The sequence below is a fragment of the Nansenia antarctica genome, assembly GCF_963989245.1.
Source record: "Nansenia antarctica genome assembly, chromosome: 3".
NCBI lineage: Eukaryota > Metazoa > Chordata > Actinopteri > Argentiniformes > Microstomatidae > Nansenia > Nansenia antarctica.
Window position 1 is genome coordinate 30,496,272 of NC_137688.1, and position 20,767 is coordinate 30,517,038.

A 20,767-nucleotide genomic window follows, 5' to 3' on the forward strand; every position below is an offset into this window, starting at 1 on the left:
CTCACACTCTCTCACACTCTCTCACACTCTCTCTCTCACACCACACACACACACACACACACACACACACACACACACACACACACACACACACACACACACACACACACACACACACACACACACACACACACACACACACACCACCCGGATCATGTCTGTATAAAGCGTCATTGATTTGATTACATCATCATTGCTTATTGGGAACTTGATTTAATGCCAGAAAAAAACACAAATCAATTGGTAATTTGCTCAGTTGATTGTTGTAGAAATATGTTGCATTCTAATGATCAAAATAGTACATAGTCACTTTGTACCAAATCCAACTTAAGATACAAGCATATTACATATGTTATTATGTGTATATCATTATATGCTGTAATGGGTGTATCATATGTTTAACATAATACATGTGTGTATCAATGTTTAACATAATACATGTGTGTATCATATGTTTAACATAATACATGTGTGTATCATATGTTTAACATAATACATGTGTGTATCATATGTTTTACATGTAAATACGTGTGTATCACAATATGTATAACATATTATTATGTGTGTGTGTGTGTGTCATGTACACTATAGCATGTGTCATAGTGTATATCATATGGACATATGGTGTGTGTCATGTACAGTGCTGTGTGAATGTATGTGAACCCCTTGTGCAATTATAGAATTATTTTTGTTTTTACCATGAAATGTAAATATGTTGCTTTAGAGGGAATCATGTGTGTAGTAGGAAAACTAAATTATAAAGAAATTAGTGCAGGTGCAAAAATAAGTGAACCTCTTCAGTCAATAGCTTGTGGCACCTCCATTAGCAGAGATAACTTGGAGTAAAGGTTTGGTATATCCACTAGTCAGTCTCTGACATCTGTTTTGAGATATTTATTCCTTACAGAAGTGAGCCAATTGAGTGAGGTTTGAGGGGTGTCTGGCATGAACTGCCCACTTCAGGCCCTGCCACAGCATCTCAATTGGATTTAGGTCAGAATTTCACTTGGCCAATCCAAAACACAAATCTTCTTTATCTGAGCCATTCCTTGGTAGATTTGTTTGAATGCTTTGGGTTGTTGTCTTTTTGAAAGACCCATTTTCAGGCCAGCTTTAGCTCCTTGACTGATGGCTTGAAAGTTCTGTTAAAAAATCTCCTAGTATACCTAGAAATTCATGGTTCACCTTAATGATGTGGAGTTGTCCAGGTGCAGAGGAGGAAAAGCAGCGCCAGATCATGACATTCCCACCACCATGCTTGACAGATAGGATAAGGTTCTTTTGGTGGTAGGCAGTGTTGGGTTTTCGCCAAACGTAGTAGATTTGATTGTGACCAAATGTTGGACTCATCTGTCCAGAGAATGGACTTCCAGAAACCTTCAGGCATGTCCAGATGGTCTCCAGCAAAGTTAAGAAGAGCAGTTTGGTTATTTTTAGATATATTTTTTTTAATGGCAACCCTCCCACGCCACGAATGCCATTTTGATTCAGTGTTCTTCTTATTCTCTTTCTAACCTCTTCCTGATGTCCTCTGAGATATCCTTTCCTCTCGGCATGGTGTGTTTTGCATTCACCTGTATGGATAACGCAAAACTGACCAGTCCCACCTGACCTCTTTCTTAAAGATCTCTCCTTCAATTGGTTCATTTGGTACCCAATTATTTACCCACCGGATTCTACTTACCTACTTGATTTAACCAAGGCAACTTGGGGTTCACTTATTTGTGCACCTGCACTAATTTATTTAGAATTTAGTTTTTCTACTACATGCATGATTCCCTCTAAACCAACATATGGAATGCCAGATAACAAAGACTGGTTCTGATTAAATAAAGATTTAATGGTAAAAACTACATTAAATGGGGGTTCCCATACGTTCAAGCAGCACTGTATGTTACGTTAGGGTTTAGCTCTGGGAGACTACTCTATTCTAGTCAAACCAAACACAGTGAGTGGGAGTGTCTCTCTCACACTGGAGTGCTTCTGTGCTGCCCGCTCCTGCCCAATACAAAGTCAGGGGATAAAAGAAGAAAAGAGTGCATGCATTAAAGGAAGACAAACAGAGGAATGATGTCAACATTTCCAGATCTGGACGGAAGCCAAAAACACAGTATCAACGAGAACCCTGAGCTCCTACGCAGTCCTGAGAGAATTCCTTTGATTCAAATGTAAGCAAACAGCAGGACAATGTGTGTGTGAAAGCGCGTTTCGCTCAAGTGCTCCCAAATGGAAGCAACAACGAAAGGCAAATACCTGGGGGCAAACAGTACTCAAACAGTACTGTTATCAATCACAAAGTGTCAGGCCAGATAAGACTCCCGGACCGCGACGGGAACCATTACAACAGCCACACCCTATCTCAGCGTTCTGAGGTCATAGGCCAACTTTATTTTCACAGTAATTGAGGTCGACATGATCGGAACAGCTTTCTAATCTAACTACGATGGTCTATGTCCAGGGGTGCACATAACTGGTGCGCCAGTGCGCATGCGTCGCCAAAATGCATGTTGCGCGGAGGATCAGCGGCATGAACGCGCTCTTGCGCACCAACAGCTGGAAGCGCTGGGAGAGGAATTGACTTCCTCAAAACTCCTACTGCTAACTGCTGACTGCCCGTTAATACCAATACCATATCCTTTCATGACCACAATGTACCCACCGACGACGACCACGGCGACTCCCCTCACGAAAACATTCGGAAAGTATCGTAACTTGTACTTTCATTCCGCGTATCGCGCATCGCACGGTTATCACGCCGACACGTGAAAATTCAGTCCCGAACGACTCGTCGCTAAAAGGAAAAACAACACCAAGGCACTTCACGTTTCTTTTCTCTGAAGCTTTCAAACGTTCAGACGTTTGTTTTACAGCTTCATTATCGCACCTCGACCCCTGACCCAGGGAATATGGTTGGGAATTATATTAGAAGAAAAAAAAAAAGACTTTGTTGCACAATCAAAATAATGAGCTATTTAAAGTGATAGCCTACAACATCCTCTACCATGGTTGAAATTGAGGACAGTATTAACAACAGTCAAGAGAGCAGTGATGATGATGATGATTAAGCTTGTAGCATAAGTAAATGCTTAGGCTGTAACTTTTTGTTGAAAGTTGATTTCAGTGTTTACAGAACAGAGCAGTGCTTAAAGAGATATCAGTTGATTTCATTGTATTTAAAGAACAGACATTCAGTTAGTGCTTAAAGAGATGTCAGTTGATTTCATTGTGTTTAAAGGAGTCTGACAGACTTTCATGCTTAAAGAGCAGTCATTTGATTTTTCATTTGTTTCTTTTGTTTTGCACACAATCATTTGTTCGTTCATCTTATTTTTGAATAAATGTCGTTTTGCTAATATAAGTTATCCATGTATCCCTTTTTTATCCATCCTGTGGGACGGGTCGTGACTCGTGAGCTCGGGGAGCACCAAGCAGCATCCCTAGGTGCTCCTCTGAGCACTGGCCCCAAAAAGTTATGTGCACCCCTGTCTATGTCGCAGAGAATGCTCTAGATTAGAAGGATAGTCTAGGTGCCACACGACAGAAAAAAACAGCTTTATAATAATCTGACTATGTTACAGAGAATGTTCTAGAAGGATAGTCTAGATACCTGTTTCTACTGCAGTCATCTGTTGCTCTGACCGTCACCACAGAAGCGCACACTGCGGTGCCATGGCAACGGCACTGCTGAACACAACAATACCCAGGTACCCAACCTCCCAGGGAAGGCTCCTAGGGCTGTGCTGTACAGGCAGCATGTAGCCATGTACTGTACAGTGATATGGCTCTACAAATGAACGGGTGTAGATGGGCTAAATACATATGAACCAACAGGTACCATAGAGTTTTAAACACCAGAGGGCGCACTCCCCTAAATGAACTGTGTTTATATGGTTGGGGAAAGACAGCAGTTGCTTTCTCTAGCGTTATATAACTCAATGGTAGGTACTGACCCCCCCATACCTCGAGTAAGAGTCGATGACTTTACAGACAACATTTAGAGATTCATTGCCAAACTCTGTATCCACCATCCCCCCATCACCCCCCCCCCCCCTCCCCGCCCCCCCAAAAAAGATAAAAGGATAAAACTATTTCTGTCACGAAATAACCGAAAAACCCTTCATGGTCCATTTGAAACTCTTCCTACGTGGATAAGTGGAGCACACAGGACAATGTACAGTAGCCAGCGACATGGCAGCCAGCGACTCACTCTTGCTTGGTGGTGTGGAGCTCCTGGGAGGCGGCGTCCAGCTGCGCCCTCCAGTGGCCGCCCTGGTCCTTGCAGCTCTGCAGCTCCTCCTCCAGGCTGAGCATGGAGTGGTTCACCCGCTGCCTCTCCTCCTCGATCTGCTGCTGCGACTGGGGGGGGGAGCATAGGGAGGGGGGGGGGGAGCATAGGGAGGGGGGGGGAGCATAGGGAGGGGGGGGGGAGCATAGGGAGGGAGGGGGGGGGAGCATAGGGAGGGGGGGGAGCATAGGGAGGGGGGGGGGAGCATAGGGAGGGGGGGAGCATAGGCAGGGGGGGGGAGCATAGGGAGGAGGGGGGGAGCATAGGGAGGGGGGGGGAGCATAGGGAGGGGGGGAGCATAGGGAGGGGGGGGGGGTATTTAAGGCTGTTAAATCGTGGGGTGCTTAGGTGGCGTAGCGGGTTAAGCGTCAACCATACAACCGCAGGGTTCCTGGTTCAATTCCGGCTCTCTCTCTCTCACCCATCCTTCCTGTCAAAAATCTCTACTATACTGTGTCTATCAAAAAAGGCTGTTAAATGGTCATCATCGTGGTCATTGACCCTACCGTCTGTGTTACGCTTTTTACGACATATAGTCATGCGTGTTTGATACCGTTCCTCGTTCCGCTCCCTGCTTTACTAACGGGCCTCGTCCCTCCGATTTCTACCTCCACCAGCCTCCCTGGATCGATAGTACTATAGTGTGTAGAAATGTACATCAGTGTACACAGGTACAATCATCTGTGTTTAGGTGTAAAGTCATGTGACTATGCATTGTGTATGTATGGATTTACAATGTCAACCAGATCTGAACACAATCGCAAACAACCCAACTAGACATGTCGGTGTGATCGATGCGTCAGGTGTTTAACGGAACCTGCGAGTCGCGTGTGTGTGTGTGTGTGTGTGTGTGTATGCAAAGAAAAAGACAAGATAAGGAGCGTCGGTCGTGGCTTTGCTTCTATAATAGCCAGGGCGGCTGTGGCTCAGGAGGTAGAGTCAGCGTCTAATGATCGCAAGGTCGGCAGATTGAGCCCCGGCTGGCCACATGTCGAAGTGTCCTTGTGGCAAGACACTGAACCCCAAATTGCTCCCAATGAGCGGTCTCTCTCTCTCTCTCTCTCTCTCTCTCTCTCTCTCTCTCTCTCTCTCTCTCTCTCTCTCTCTCTCTCTCTCTCTCTCTCTCTCTCTCTCTCTCTCTCTCTCTCTCTCTCTCTCTCTCTCTCTCTCTCTCTCTCTCTCTCTCTCTCTCTCTCTCTCTCTCTCTCTCTCTCTCTCTCTCTCTCTCTCTCTCTCTCTCTCTCTCTCTCTCTCTCTCTCTCTCTCTCTCTCTCTCTCTCTCTCTCTCTCTCTCTCTCTCTCTCTCTCTCTCTCTCTCTCTCTCTCTCTCTCTCTCACCTGTGAGACCTGCTCCATGCTGCTCCTGAGGGTGTCCACGTCGTGCCCGTACTGCTCCCTCAGGGCCTCCACCTCCCCGTCGTGCGCCTCCACCTCCTCCTTCAGCGCCCCCTTCAGGGCCGTCAGCTCGCGCTCGCGCTGATGCAGCGTCTCCTCCAGCCGCTGGCGCCGCAGGGCCGCCTCGGCCAGGTCCGCCTGCAGCGACATCACTTCCTGCCGAGAGAGGGGGCGGGAGATGGTCGTCATCGTCATCATCGTTAAAATCATTATCATTTGGGTTCCTTAATATTTATTCCTTATTTTCTTTTTTTATTTAATTAAGTATGTAAATATGATTTAGACTTTTGGGTACGCAGTGTTTGTATATATTATGAGATTGCATTAATTTGTGCATTTGAACAGGAAGCATCTTTATGATTTATGGGGTGGGATTGGATAAGTTCTCACTCCTTTTCAAATATGTGAGATTTTTTTATTTTTATTCTATTAGTTTAGTTTTTTTGTTTTCCGTTATATTTATTATTGTTGCTGTTTTGCACATATTTGAAATAAACATCTCAATCAATCAATCAATCATCATCGTCATCATCATCACCAGCCTACCGTGTGTAGTGAGTGTGTGTGTGGCCCTACCGTGTGTAGTGAGTGTGTGTGTGGCCCTACCGTGTGTAGTGAGTGTGTGTGGCCCTACTGTGTGTAGTGAGTGTGTGTGGCCCTACCGTGTGTAGTGAGTGTGAGTGTGGCCCTACCGTGTGTGTGGCCCTACCGTGTGTAGTGAGTGTGTGTGTGGCCCTACCGTGTGTAGTGAGTGTGTGTGTGGCCCTACCGTGTGTAGTGAGTGTGTGTGTGGCCCTACCGTGTGTAGTGAGTGTGTGTTTGTGTGGCCCTACCGTGTGTAGTGAGTGTGTGTGTGGCCCTACTGTGTGTAGTGAGTGTGTGTGTGGCCCTACCGTGTGTAGTGAGTGTGTGTGTGGCCCTACTGTGTGTAGTGAGTGTGTGTGTGGCCTTACTGTGTGTAGTGAGTGTGTGTGTGGGCCTACCGTGTGTAGTGAGTGTGTGTGTGGCCCTACTGTGTGTAGTGAGTGTGTGTGTGGCCCTACTGTGTGTAGTGAGTGTGTGTGTGGCCCTACCGTGTGTAGTGAGTGTGTGTGTGGCGTGTTCTCTGACACGGTTCTCAGCTCCTCCTGAAGTTCTGCCAGCTGGTCTTCCTGTTGGCGGCCCCGGGCCTCCGCCTCCTCCCTGGCCATACGCAGCTGGGTCAGCCTGAGGACACGCCCACCAATCACTACCTCAGCAACACATCATCACATAGACAATCACCTAACTCACAGACAGACAGACAGAGACAGACAGACACACAGAGACAGACAGACAGATTGTCTGTCTCTCTATCTGTCTGTCTGTCACTCTGTGTGTCTGTCTGTCTCTGTCTGTCTCTGTATCTGTCTGTCTGTCTCTGTCTGTCTGTCTGTCTCTCTCTCTCTGTGTGTCTGTCTGTGTCTCTCTGTCTCTCTCTGTGTCTCTCTCTCTGTGTGTCTGTCTGTCTCTCTGACACAGAGAGAGAGAGAGAGAGAGAGAGAGAGAGAGAGAGAGAGAGAGAGAGAGAGACAGACAGACAGGCAGACAGACACATATGTAGGGTGTGTTCGTACTCCTCTGTGACGTGCTGTAGTTGTGTCTTGTTGCGGCTCAGCTGTTCCTGCAGCCGGAGGTTCTCATTCAGCCTCTCATCCAGCTCCTTCCTCAGGCTCCCATCAGCCTGACCCTACACACACACACACACACACACACACACACACACACACACACGTCAACATACCGTCCAGTACAGTACACTCATCTGCTGTAGATACTGTACAATACATTCATATGACTATGTAGGTACACATTTGCATTCATGGTAAATATATGAAAGAACACTGGACTATCTATGTGAACATGTGTAAAGAAATCCTCTATTAGATAAGTTCCATTCATTTAGTCTGCGTGATGTCAGAGCCATGACATCGCTGCTTTACTCCGTAGGCGAGAGGGAGTACTGCTTTCTGTGGATGGTCAGTAAATGGTAAAGACTGCACTTATATAGCTATGCCTTTATCCAAAGCGCTTTACAACGGCCTCTCATTCACCCATTCACACACCAATGGCGGCAAGCTACCATGTGTGTGAGTAAAAAAATGTTATTTCTTTGCACTCAATCAAATTTCAGGACCCTCCTTTCATGACTTTTCCTAGATATGTGCGTTCTACCACCCAGTATCCTTACATTTTCAAAATCACATCATGATAAGCTAGTATAACGCTATTTTGCAGTTTTTCTGTGTAGGAGGCAGGCTAATTTACAACTAGTAAATCCAACTAGTGGTCGTTGTGTGTAAATAGCAGCTTTCCATTGTAAAGACTATGGTAATTTGTCTGGATATCCATCTGTTTCAATGGATCAGACCATATATGGAACTCTGCCACCTTCTGATAGGCTTATCAGATGTTCTAAGCTAATGATAAGAATGATGCTATGCAAATAAGGCAGCAGACTGTGTTCCATCTGGTCATAGCACAGATAGGCAAGCAGATGCACCCACACACACACACACACACACACACACACACACACACACACACACACACACACACACACACACGCCACCTGTCCCAGCTAACCCAATACACCATCTTGGGTTTCCCTGGTATCTGTCTAACTCTGACACACTGACATAGGCAAGTACAACATTTAACACCATCAGAACCAGACACACTTAACACTGCCTCAGAACCAGACACACTACACTTAACACTGCCTCAGCACCAGAAACACCACACTGAACACTGCATCAGTGTGTATCTCTACAGTGTGTATCTCTACAGTGTGTATCAGTGTGTATCCTACAATGTGTATCCTACAATGTGTATCCTACAGTGTGTATCTCTACAGTGTATCCTACAATGTGTATCCTACAGTGTGTATCCTACAGTGTGTATCCTACAGTGTGTATCCTACAGTGTGTATCCTACAGTGTGTATCTCTACAGTGTGTATCAGTGTGTATCCTACAGTGTGTATCCTACAGTGTGTATCAGTGTGTATCCTACAGTGTGTATCAGTGTGTATCCTACAGTGTGTATCCTACAGTGTGTATCCTACAGTGTGTATCCTACAGTGTGTATCAGTGTGTATCTCTACAGTGTGTATCCTACAGTGTGTATCCTACAGTGTGTATCCTACAGTGTGTATCCTACAGTGTGTATCAGTGTGTATCCTACAGTGTGTATCAGTGTGTATCCTACAGTGTGTATCAGTGTTTATCCTACAGTGTGTATCCTACAGTGTGTATCCTACAGTGTGTATCAGTGTGTATCCTACAGTGTGTATCAGTGTGTATCCTACAGTGTGTATCCTACAGTGTGTATCTCTACAGTGTGTATCAGTGTGTATCAGTGTGTATCCTACAGTGTGTATCCTACAGTGTGTATCCTACAGTGTGTATCCTACAGTGTGTATCCTACAGTGCTACAGTGTGTATCAGTTTGTATCAGTGTGTATCCTACAGTGTGTATCCTACAGTGTGTATCTCTACAGTGTGTATCAGTGTGTATCTCTACAGTGTGTATCTCTGCTGGTTTCACTAACGGCATCGTCATGGTTCTGTCATGCTACTGTAAATAAAACATTAAAACCCCTCAGAGACACAACGCATGTGTGTGTGTGTGTGTGTGTGTGTGTGTGTGTGTGTGTGTGAGTGTGAGTGTGAGTGTGAGTGTGAGTGTGAGTGTGAGTGTGAGTGTGAGTGTGAGTGTGTGTGTGAGTGTGAGTGTGAGTGTGAGGCTGACCCAGCCTGCCTGGTGCTGGGTTCCACTCCAACTCAATTATTGATGGATCCCCATTGGCTGAGCCCTCCACCACGGACGGCTCCCTGTCGGCCAATGGCTGAGCTCCTTAACCACCGACAGCTTCCAATCAGCCAATGACTGAGCTCCTTAACCAGCGACAGCTTCCAATCAGCCAATGGCTGAGCTCCTTAACCAGCGACACAGGTGGGCCCTAATCAGCTTTTCCTCCCTCAGCAGGTTGTCTGTTGCCAAGGGACCGAGATGGATGATTCACATGTCGGCATAGCAACAGGCATGGACACTTAACACACTGGGTGGGTGGGTGGGTGTTGGGGGCGGGGTTACATAACCAGAGCTCATACATACACCAGTGGCTTACAGAAAGAAGCTAGTTTGCATATATATGAGATAGTGTAGTGTACACAAGGGGAAGAGCTACTATACGCAAATATAGTATATGCAAATGAGGCTGGGCCCACACTGTGGTGGGAGAATATAGGGCATGTAGGAACAGACAGAACGATGCAGGATCTCTCTCTCTCTCTCTGTCTTCCTCTTTAGGGTGACAGCTCGCACAGACAGACAGACAGACAGACAGACAGACACAGACAGACAGACATACATACATACATAGATACAGACAGACAGAGACGGTGCCAAGAATGGCTCCATCATGTGAAGTACTCGTGTCGATCTTTGCACCTTTGCATAAACACGCTTACACAAAATGAAAAATGTTCTCATTCTAAAATGAGATGTTTTGGTTACGTACCTTTGGATCACCGGTTGTCTCGTAGAGGAGGTTGGCCTTCCGTTCATTGGTCCTGACAGTCCTGAAGCACACCAATAGAAACTAACGATTCATGCCATAGTGAAACAAGGAAACCAGTGTAGTGGGGGTTTTTTAAGCAGAGAGAGTGGTGAACATCATCAATGGTGAGTGTTAATGAGTAATGTGAGAGGAATATTTATTTTGGCAGGATTAACAGTTTAAATGCTGGCTGCGAGTAGGTTGTTTGGTTCAGTTCCCGACTGACCAAATACAGTACAGTAGATACCAGGGGGCTCATTTTAAAAAAACTGTGCGTGCGACGTGTGAGGATTCACGTCAAAAGGTTGCATATATAGTTGCCTATACATAGTCAGTGAAACGCCACTAATTAATATTCATCCATACTGACTTTATTTTATTTTATAATAAAATAATACTGACTTTATTTTACACAATGATCAATTGTGATCAAAAGTGATTCTCGAGTTTCATCGGAGTCGCAGTTTTTCATTTCTCCAGTTTATGTGCGTACGCATGGGTCAGAGTGACCCTGGAGGAGCATGGGTCAGAGTGACCCTGGAGGAGCATGGGTCAGAGTGACCCTGGAGGAGCATGGGTCAGAGTGTCTGTGGAGGAGCATGGGTCAGAGTGTCTGTGGAGGAGCATGGGTCAGAGTGACCCTGGAGGAGCATGGGACGGAGTGTCCGTGGAGGAGCATGGGTCAGAGTGTCCGTGGAGGAGCATGGGTCAGAGTGACCCTGGAGGAGCATGGGTCAGAGTGGCCCTGGAGGAGCATGGGTCAGAGTGTCCGTGGAGGAGCATGGGTCAGAGTGACCCTGGAGGAGGATGGGTCAGAGTGTCCGTGGAGGAGCATGGGTCAGAGTGACCCTGGAGGAGCATGGGTCAGAGTGACCCTGGAGGACCACACATTCTCCTGTCAAGTTTGTTTTCGATAAATCCCAAAGTTTGCTAAGAAAGTGGCGTACGACAACTGTGCCTACGCAACATTTATAACTAACGCCCCAGGGGAGGCTGGCGGAGGAGGAAGCCCTTCCATCCCTTCCTTCCTCCCTTCCTTTCTACCTCCACTGGTAAAGTATTAGTATAAGTATTAGTATAAGTATTAGTATAAAGTATAAAGAAGCCATATCAAACTCTACCAGTACAAGTGCTCATATTTGGGCCGTTACTTACCCCTCTTTCAGGAATGGGTAGACAGCTGGTTTGGTTTGTGCTTCCTCTTCACTGATGACCTCTGAACTCTGAACCCGTTGGGCGGGCATCACCTTCATTGAGAAAAGGGACAAAGAATAAATATATGACCCTGTTCAACACTCACACACTGTTAATGGCTTTTACTCTGTGATGTCATTACACACACACACACACACACACACACACACACACACACACAACCACTCTTATAGAGTCAAGTCCTTTGACGATCCTATATTCTGCACACACACCTCCACATAATCTGTGCATCTGAAACAAGCTTGCCAAACTGTTTACCACTGAACACCGTCACTTACTGGCTTCTTTGGCGGTAAGGCCGGAGGAGGGGTGTCCTTGGCAACAAGCTTCCCAGGTGACTTGTTGAAGCTGGGCTTGTTGGGAGGGAGGGCCGTCACCGTGGCGACGGAGGCCGGGCTCCTTCCCAGACTGCTGGCAGATGAGGAGGTGGTGGAGGTGGAGGAAGAGGAGGAGAGAGGGGAGGCGTAGGGATTCCGAGCGGGGGAGGAAGGGGGAGGGGACGGCTCCTTGGAGGAGCGCACCTCCTTCCGGGCGTCCAGGCTCCTGGAGCGCCGGCGTTCGTCGAAGCGGAGCCGCTGCCTGGCACCGGAGCGCCCCCTGGCATGCCCCCCCGCGGGCGTGGCGCTGTTGAACTTACTGATGAGCTTGTTGATGGGCGCTAAGGAGTTGGTGTCGATTGGCTCCTCCTCAAACAGCACGGGAGGAGGGGGTTCCGGGTAGGACTCCGGCGAGGAGGAGGAGAGGAGGCCCGCCCTTTTCCCGCTGTGTCGGCCCAGCGACCCGCTACTAAGCCCCACCCCGTTCCGCTTAGGCCCCGCCCCCTTGAGGCAGACGGGTTTCAGCCCCGCCTCGTTGTAGCCGTCGTCACTGAGCCCGTCGTCGCTGCTGAGCCCGTTGAGCCACGCCCTCTCCTTCGTCTTCGCCTTCGCAGCCAGGCTGGAGGGTTTGGGGCGGGTTTCCGGCTTCACCCTCTCCGGCGGCGCCCTCTCCTTCCCAGACCCAGCGCCGCCCCCCTCCCCCTCCCCCTGGCTCCCCGCCTGGCCGTCCCCGGGCGGCCTTTTGAACGGGCTCCCGAAGTCCTCCCCTCCCTCGTCCTCCTCCGGGGAGACCGGGGAGTCGGAGCTGGTGCTGGCCGTCTGTCTGGCCGGGCCGTAAGGGTTCTGGACGTCCCCACCTCCACCTCCTCCCCGGGTCTCCCTCCCCCGGGGCAGGCTGCTGCTGTAGGGGGACGAACTAGCCGAGTTGGGGGTCTGAGGCTGGGCCTGGGCCTGGGGCTGGGGCTGCTGGGTCTTCAGCTGGACCCCGTACGAGTCCCCCTTGTCCCCGTCCTTCAGGACCACGTAGGGCTGGCCAGAGATGCCCTGGACCCGCACCGCCACCCCGTACTTGTTGGAGGGGGGGGTGGAGCTGTTACTGGCCCCTCCCCCTCTGCTCTTCTCGGGGTAGCCGCCCCCCGTGTCGTGAAGGTCCTTGATGAAACGGATCTGGACGCCGTAGTCATGGGGGGGCTTCCTGTCTGTAGAGAGAGTGCTCATGTCCACTTCCTGGTTTGGCTAGAGAAGACCTGAGGAGGTGGGGGGAGAGAGAGAGAGAGTGAGAGAGTGAGAAATTCAAATAAGTTCAAACATTCCGGCTTCTGGGATATCCTCAGCTACAAAACCGAAAAGACAGAAGGACAGAAGAACAGAAGGACAGAACGGTATTCCAGAAATCCCTGTCATCTGCTGTAACTCTCCTGGGGTTCCTCACTATTCTAGGTCCCTCCTAAAGTGTTTTGTTTTTTTTTCTGAGTGGGGCAATCCCACTTATATTTTTCATTTGATTGGACAGATACAGTGAAGTAATGAGAAGAAGGGAGAGAGGGCATGTCAGCAGGGCATGGGCCGGATTTGAAACCATGCCGACATGGGCATATGTGTGCACTGTCGACCATGGTGCTAGACTACTGGACCACCACAGGCCACATCTCCTATAGTTCTAACTCTATATAACTCTATGGTGTCTCCATAGTTCTAACTCTATATAACTCTATGGTCTCTCCCGTAGTTCTAACTCTATATAACTCTATGGTCTCTCCCATAGTTCTAACTCTATATAACTATGGTCACTCCCATAGTTCTAACTCTATATAAATCTATGGTCTCTCCCATAGTTCTAACTCTATATAACTATGGTCTCTCCCATAGTTCTAACTCTATATAACTCTATGGTGTCTCCATAGTTCTAACTCTATATAACTCTATGGTCTCTCCCATAGTTCTAACTCTATATAACTATGGTCTCTCCCATAGTTCTAACTCTATATAACTCTATGGTCTCTCCCATAGTTCTAACTCTATATAACTCTATGGTCTCACTCTCCTGATGCAGCTGTGTACTTGGTCTGATAACACAGTTTCAGTTGTCCCCACCCAGCCAGGAGCAGGTTCCTGGCACAACGCTTACACACACACACACACACACACACACACACACACACACACACACACACACACACACACACACACACACTCACTGAAACTGACTCATACTGTTAGTCATCCTATTAGCACGCCTCTGTCATGCCCTTATTCTTTCTCTCTCACAGACCATTCAACCAACACAGCACAGCACAGCACAGCACAGCACAGCACAGCGCTCTGTCAACAGGAGGGGAGGATGGTGGAGGTAGAAATGGGAGGATGGGAGGGACGTGTCCTCCACCACCTCCTCCCTGGCAGTTAGTAGGTCTGGTCCGGTCGGGGCCTCGCTGTGGCTCTGCTGGAGTTCTGCCTGCTGGCTGTTGGGTTTCCGCTCCCTCCCTCCTGCCAGCGTGTGCATACAACCTTCATTACACCGCGTTAATGATTAACGGCATTCTCTTGGATCTTCCCCCCCCCCCACCTTCTCTATTTCATTCCTTTTTCTCCATCTTTTTTTTCTAATTAACCTACCCTACCCTGACAAAGGCAAGCGCCGAAACACTTTGGTGAAAAGCTGCACTTACATTTTTCTTTTATTTCCCGTATAAAAATGTAAGTGCCGTGGTATTTTTAGATATTTTTAAGTATCTTGGAGAGGGAGAGGGAGAGAGAGAGAGAGAGAGAGAGAGAGAGAGAGAGAGAGAGAGAGAGAGAGAGAGAGAGAGAGAGAGAGAGAGAGAGAGAGAGAGAGAGGGTACTGTCTTTGTTCATGCACAATCACATCTTTATGTGTCAGTATGTCAATGGGAGTGGCAGAGCATTACACCACCATCTATACAAGCCTATCCTCATCTAGGTAAACACACATATTATAAACACACTATTGTATTATAAACACACTATTGAATGCCATTGTATTGTTACCTAACAATTCATTGTATTGTGTCATAATAAAAGAAAAACAATCCCTCTTCTAGCACGATGACGGCCCCAGGCCCTAGCATAGATGACTTTCTCCTGCTATGACTGGTGGACAGATGATTCACTTACTTAGACAAATGGATTTCTTGTAAGTCGCTTTGGATAAAGGTGTCTGCTAAATGCCAAAAAATGTTCATGTCAGTGTAAACACCTCTAACATGCAACGGTCGTCAACTCGTCATCATCATCATCAGTCACACTCACCTTTAACTGAATGAAGTCAATCCATGTAGACTGAATTCATTTATCAACACGCCCAGATTATAACAGTGTGTGTGTGTGTGTGGGGGGGGGGGGACATAAAAAAAAATGGGCCTTCCCATGAGAATAGAGGCAAGGTGGGGAGACGCTCCTCCTATTGTGCTGAATCCCTGGAGTGTGAAACACCAGGGCTATGTTAGGAATGGTCCCCGCTCCCCCCCCACCCCCCCCACCCTGCGCCCACCTAGGCCATCTCCCTCCCCCCCTCCCTGGAGTTGAGGGACCCACTCAGCCGGAGTGTGTGTTTGCTTTGAGCTTTGAGGTTCTTTCTTGCACACACGCACACGCAGACACACACACACACACACACATGCAGACACACACGCAGACACACACGCACACACACACACACACACACACACACACACATATATATACACACACACACACACACACATATACCAGTTTTGACATCTTGAATGTTGTTGGGTTTTACACAGTAAAAGTGGTGTTTTTACAGAATTCGAGGAAAAAGCTTTTTATTTGTATTTTTATGTTTTGTGTTGATCCGAAAAATTATCCGATCCGTGACTCAAAAACCGTGACACGATCCGATCCGTGGTGATCCGTTACACCCCTAGTTTCAACACGCATCCAGTAGGTCGCACCACCTCCTCCCCCCCCCCCCCTCTAGTTTCAGGTTACAGAGGTTGTGTTCCTACTTGAGTTCTCACCACAGCAGAACCTGGGGGGGGGCGTTCCTCAGGTGAACTGATAACCTGGAGGGTGGACTAATCAATAACCAGAGCTAATTGGCTGTTGAGTAACGAGCCCGAGCCTTGACTAGCCCAGGCATCAGGGTTAGATTAACCAATCAAAGTCAGCCTTTGTCTTTGGAAAACATTCCCAGGATTCCGAGCATTCTCTATAGGCTGCTCAACGTTCTGTGTGGTTCTCGTTTGGTTTAAGTGGCCGATTATGAAGAACTGTACAACCTAACAAGAGATTTAGGGTTGTCTAATGTCTTGTGTTGAATAGGGGTGTTGTGGCAAGAGGGTGATTGTGAGATGATCTGACAGGATTGCGGTCACTACCGCTAGCGACTATAAGCTGAGTCATGCTATGTAACGACAGATGCAGAGAGGAAAATAACTGCAGCAGGTGAACTGCATACTGTTCAGTCCAAAATGGACACCACTCCAACGAATAAAGTTTTTAAAAAATAAAGAAAAAATTATAGTGTTTCCTTTCAATTTTCTACAATATTATAAGTTGGTGCAATCAAATGCAGGTGCCATTACTAAATGTGCAGGCCTGTCGGCCGACACAAGCAGAGCCCGATTCGCTAAGCATTTAGCAAACGTGCTTTTTCACAAATCGTGCAAACCACGGTGGTAAACGCTTAGTGACTCTGACCCTCAGCGTTTGGGGGACCGTATTCTACTGGACTCGGTTCTACGACACCCAGTCACTGCCAAGGTCTGCCCTCGTCTCACTGGTCCACAAGGCCTCTCGTCATAAGGAAAGACTCGTGTCAACAGCCCCGAGAGACAGGAATGTCACCAAACAGGACCTCCAACCTTCATCCTTCCCCGCTCCCGCCCCCTCTAACTCTCCCTCTCCCTCTCTCTCTCTGTCCCCTCTCATATCTAAAGATGCCTACCATTGCCGACTGAGCAAGACACTTTTTTTTACAGGGCCGTCTGTAATTGGTACATCTACTATTGGACTCATGAGGTTCGTTGAACTGTCTTACCCCATGAGAACCCCAAAATATATGCTTGTTTTACTACTTATTGTATAGCTTCAAAACATGGTTAAAACTATCATTCTCATCTCCAGGATGTTCAGTCTGTGCATCCATAGCTCCCGTCTACGACATTGAGAGTGGTTAGATTTCTCCAGCTAAATCTCGCGAGAGAATCCAGGCTCATTTTTGATTAAAAATTTTTTGCGCAAGAACGTTGATGGAATACCCCCCTGCTTTGTTGGTGTTGTTGTTGTTTGAATTACAGGTTGCACCTTTTACCCCTAACTGATCCAGGGGCATTTACTTGTACTGGACAATAGAGTACTCTTCTCCCTCTCTCTTCTCCCTCTCTCTTCTCTTCTCTTTCTCTCCCTCCCTCACACTCCTTTCCCTACATGGCTTACCAGGGTAACAGGTCCTGCCAGAAGATCAGTTGCAAAACCACATTTCAAGCTGTAAGCTTTTCAATCTCTCATTGAATGAGTTATTATGAATGAGTGAACTATGCAAACCAGGTAAAAGCAAACTTTGCTGCAACACAAGTACTCAAGGTAGGCCACTTGAGTACTCAACTATCATCTCATCTCAGAATAGAACATGTTGCGAGTTGAACGCGTTTGGCTCATACACTCTGCCATCTTATGACGGAGCTCATACACTTTGCCATCTTATGACGGAGGGCATTAAAACGAGTTTGTTGACATTTCTCCGTAAACATCCGAGAGGCCAACATTGTATTTGGATTGTCCCAAATAGATAGTTTATAGATGTTCAGTAACTATTGAAGTATACACTAACCCCAACCTTAACCCAACCTAAAACCTAACCCAAGCGAGCTGTTGCATCTCAACAGAGTTGCAGTTGATAGTTTGTTGGGAGTTAGATTACTATAGGGGACTATGAAGTCAAGTCTGACCCAAACGATACCTGTTACAGGCACGCATTACAATGACAAAGTCTCTCCGTTTGGGGCAGGGCATCTCAGTAGCTTCTGGGAGTCTACGAGGCTGATGGGTTTGGACACTGCTGTAGTACTGGGTGAGAGTGAGACTGGGTGGGCCTGGGTCTTGTGTCAAACAACAACAACAACATTGTGGTGTTGATAGTTTCTCATTAGAGGTGTCTGCTGTTGTGTTTTCACATACACATTCTAATGAGCATTGAATATGCATTGCCTGAAGCACTGTTTTTCAGCCAAATGTGTTTTGAAGGGAGGTGTTTGAAAATGTTCATCCTACATCAACTATTAACGCGACACTTCATCCTACACATACATAGCCTGCACACTCACTGTTTAAATTGGAACACTGGACATCATGAATTGGACATCATGAATTTACCCAAGTAAACTCTCTTTACACACCTTTTTATTTAGGTGAATAGAGTTTACTCACCTTTTCTGCAAGGTCAATGTTGTTGCATAGGGCTATGATTTAACAGCTATGATCATGCCCTGTGCAGTAAATATATCAGTATTGTAATAACAATGCACTTATTAGAATTGTGCAATTGTGTAATAACATACACCACTCAACCAATTAGTATGCAACTACAAAGCACTTACTGATACAGTAAGGTGTATTAACTGTGCAGGTGTGTTAACCCTACTGTTACTACTAGAGAAACACAATTACAGTAGCGAAATACAAACTTAATGTAAATATGACGCTTTGTTTGATTCATCTCACTCAATGATTCACAATCTATAACACCCATCTATAACTATATATATATATAACACCCATCTATAACTATATCTATATCTATATAACACCCATCTATAACTATATATATATCTATAACACCCATCTATAACTATATCTATAACACCCATCTATAACTATATCTATATCTATAACACCCATCTATAACTATATCTATAACACCCATCTATAACTATATCTATATCTATAATAACACCCATCTATAACTATATCTATATAACACCCATCTATAACTATAACACCCATCTATAACTATATCTATATAACACCCATCTATAACTATAACTATATCTATATAACACCCATCTATAACTATAACTATATCTATAACACCCATCTATAACTATATCTATATCTCTATAACACCCATCTATAACTATAACTATATCTATAACACCCATCTATAACTATATCTATATCTCTATAACACCCATCTATAACTATATCTATATAACACCCATCTATAACTATATCTATATAACACCCATCTATAACTATATCTATATCTATATCTATAACACCCATCTTCATTACTGCAGGAAGGTAACAGTGGTAGAACCACATGCAAATGACGCAAAAACAAAAAGGAAATCATTTTAGAATTTCCTCTGACATCATCAACTAGGCACCACAAAGCTTATAAGCAAGCAGGAGGATGTCCATCATTATTGATCATCAAATCCATCAAATCGAGCATAATAACATTTCTAAACAGAATAAGAGAATAGCAACGAGGCATCTGTGTCACCTGAGAGCATTGGGTTCATTGCGTCACACCCACCCAGCCGGTCAGTCGGTATCGGTGGAGGCGAAACCGACGATGTTTGCGTTCGTGAGGCTCCGGTGACCACCGGGGGAGCGGGAAGAGTTGTGTTGTTGTCGTGCCAATGGCAATGCGACAACCCCGCCGAGCACGGACAGCTGACCACACATGTAGTAGGACAACAGACATTCGGATTCATCCAACAACGCATTAGATACGGTGGAAAAGGTGACCAGCGACAATGTGACAGCAGGCTACTGTTCCACCTGACCTCACATCCACCCGCCGGGTCCCGGATCAGTCGCTGCATAATCAGTACTCAGGTCATATTTATCATCGTGGTCGAATCTATGCGGCTGATTCATTAGATTAATACGTCCGAATAGCGGCAGAATACAATTGTTCAATACCTTTCGGATATGATTTCGAGGGCATAAAAGAGCTGAGCACAGAGAGACGGCTGCCAACGCACCACAAAGCCACAGGTGTCCCCCCCTCCCCTTCTCCTGCTGCCAGCTGCTTATCCCAAATATACCCTCTCAGCAAAACGCGCTCAGCGAAATGCAGCTATTCAATGTCAGATTACAACCATTCTTTTTAGATAGATTTAATCCTACTGACATCAGCCCGACGTCAAGAGTCAACAGACAGAAAGTAAACAGGCAGTTGAGTCAATAAAGGCAGGCTACTTGTACCTGTAAAGATGAAGGTCCGGGACGAATAGGGGTCTCAAGAAAGAAAAAAATCCAGTCCCTTTGATTTCACGAGCCTATGTTAGGATTTCTTTCTTGGTTGGACAGCGGGATGAATGGAGAGATGTGTCCCACTTCCCCGCAGGCAGAGACGGATTTCCACTGCTACGAGAGCAACCTGTTGCCAGTCCGTCGGGTCACTACAGTCCCGCCCCCGAAGCAAGCCGATTGGAGGACTCTGTGGAAGGCGGCGCCTAGTAAACGCATGCTCATTTAGATATTGGCGGGTCAGGGATGTCAATCTATTATGATCATTTGTTCGGCAAGAATAAATAGGCAATTTTATTTTATTTAAGTGGGCCGAGGGGATACAGGGGAGCTCATTCACCGCAGGCTAAATGTGGATAAATATCTCAACTGTATTCATCATACTGTGAACATTCTGATTTACTAAAGCCAACTATTTCTCATAAATGGGTGTTTGTATGGAGGCCTAGAGAATGATTATGTTGCAATTCAATGTGTATAGCGCATGTGTGCAACCATAAACAATGCTATTGCACTTTCTACAAAAGGTAGGCAACACTCAAACCTGGGCACCAGGTCAAAAGCTTTCATCAGATACCTTAAGCTGCCCTTTAATTAGATTTACCTGAGCACAACGGCACCAATGGCGTAGTCTCAAAGTGCCATCTCTGTTTTATGCCAACCAGGGCTGGAGTGAATTCCATTTCAATTTAGTCAAGACCAAGTACACATGACCCTGACACTGCTGTCA

At 46.5% G+C, this 20,767-nt stretch overlaps 1 protein-coding gene across 1 annotated transcript in view; it reads right to left on the minus strand.

The window, feature by feature from the left end:
* cgnb (cingulin b) overlaps positions 1-13,011 on the minus strand; it is a gene marked incomplete at both ends in the record, with an annotated part of 21,804 nt that extends 8,793 nt beyond the window's left edge. The window contains 7 exons of the mRNA XM_080527155.1: positions 4,208-4,356; positions 5,624-5,836; positions 6,724-6,886; positions 7,276-7,388; positions 10,223-10,283; positions 11,417-11,508; positions 11,755-13,011. Of these exons, the coding sequence (XP_080383281.1) occupies positions 4,208-4,356; positions 5,624-5,836; positions 6,724-6,886; positions 7,276-7,388; positions 10,223-10,283; positions 11,417-11,508; positions 11,755-13,011 (2,048 nt within the window). The remainder of the gene's footprint in view (positions 1-4,207; positions 4,357-5,623; positions 5,837-6,723; positions 6,887-7,275; positions 7,389-10,222; positions 10,284-11,416; positions 11,509-11,754) is intronic.
* Between the last annotated feature and the right edge of the window lie 7,756 nt (positions 13,012-20,767).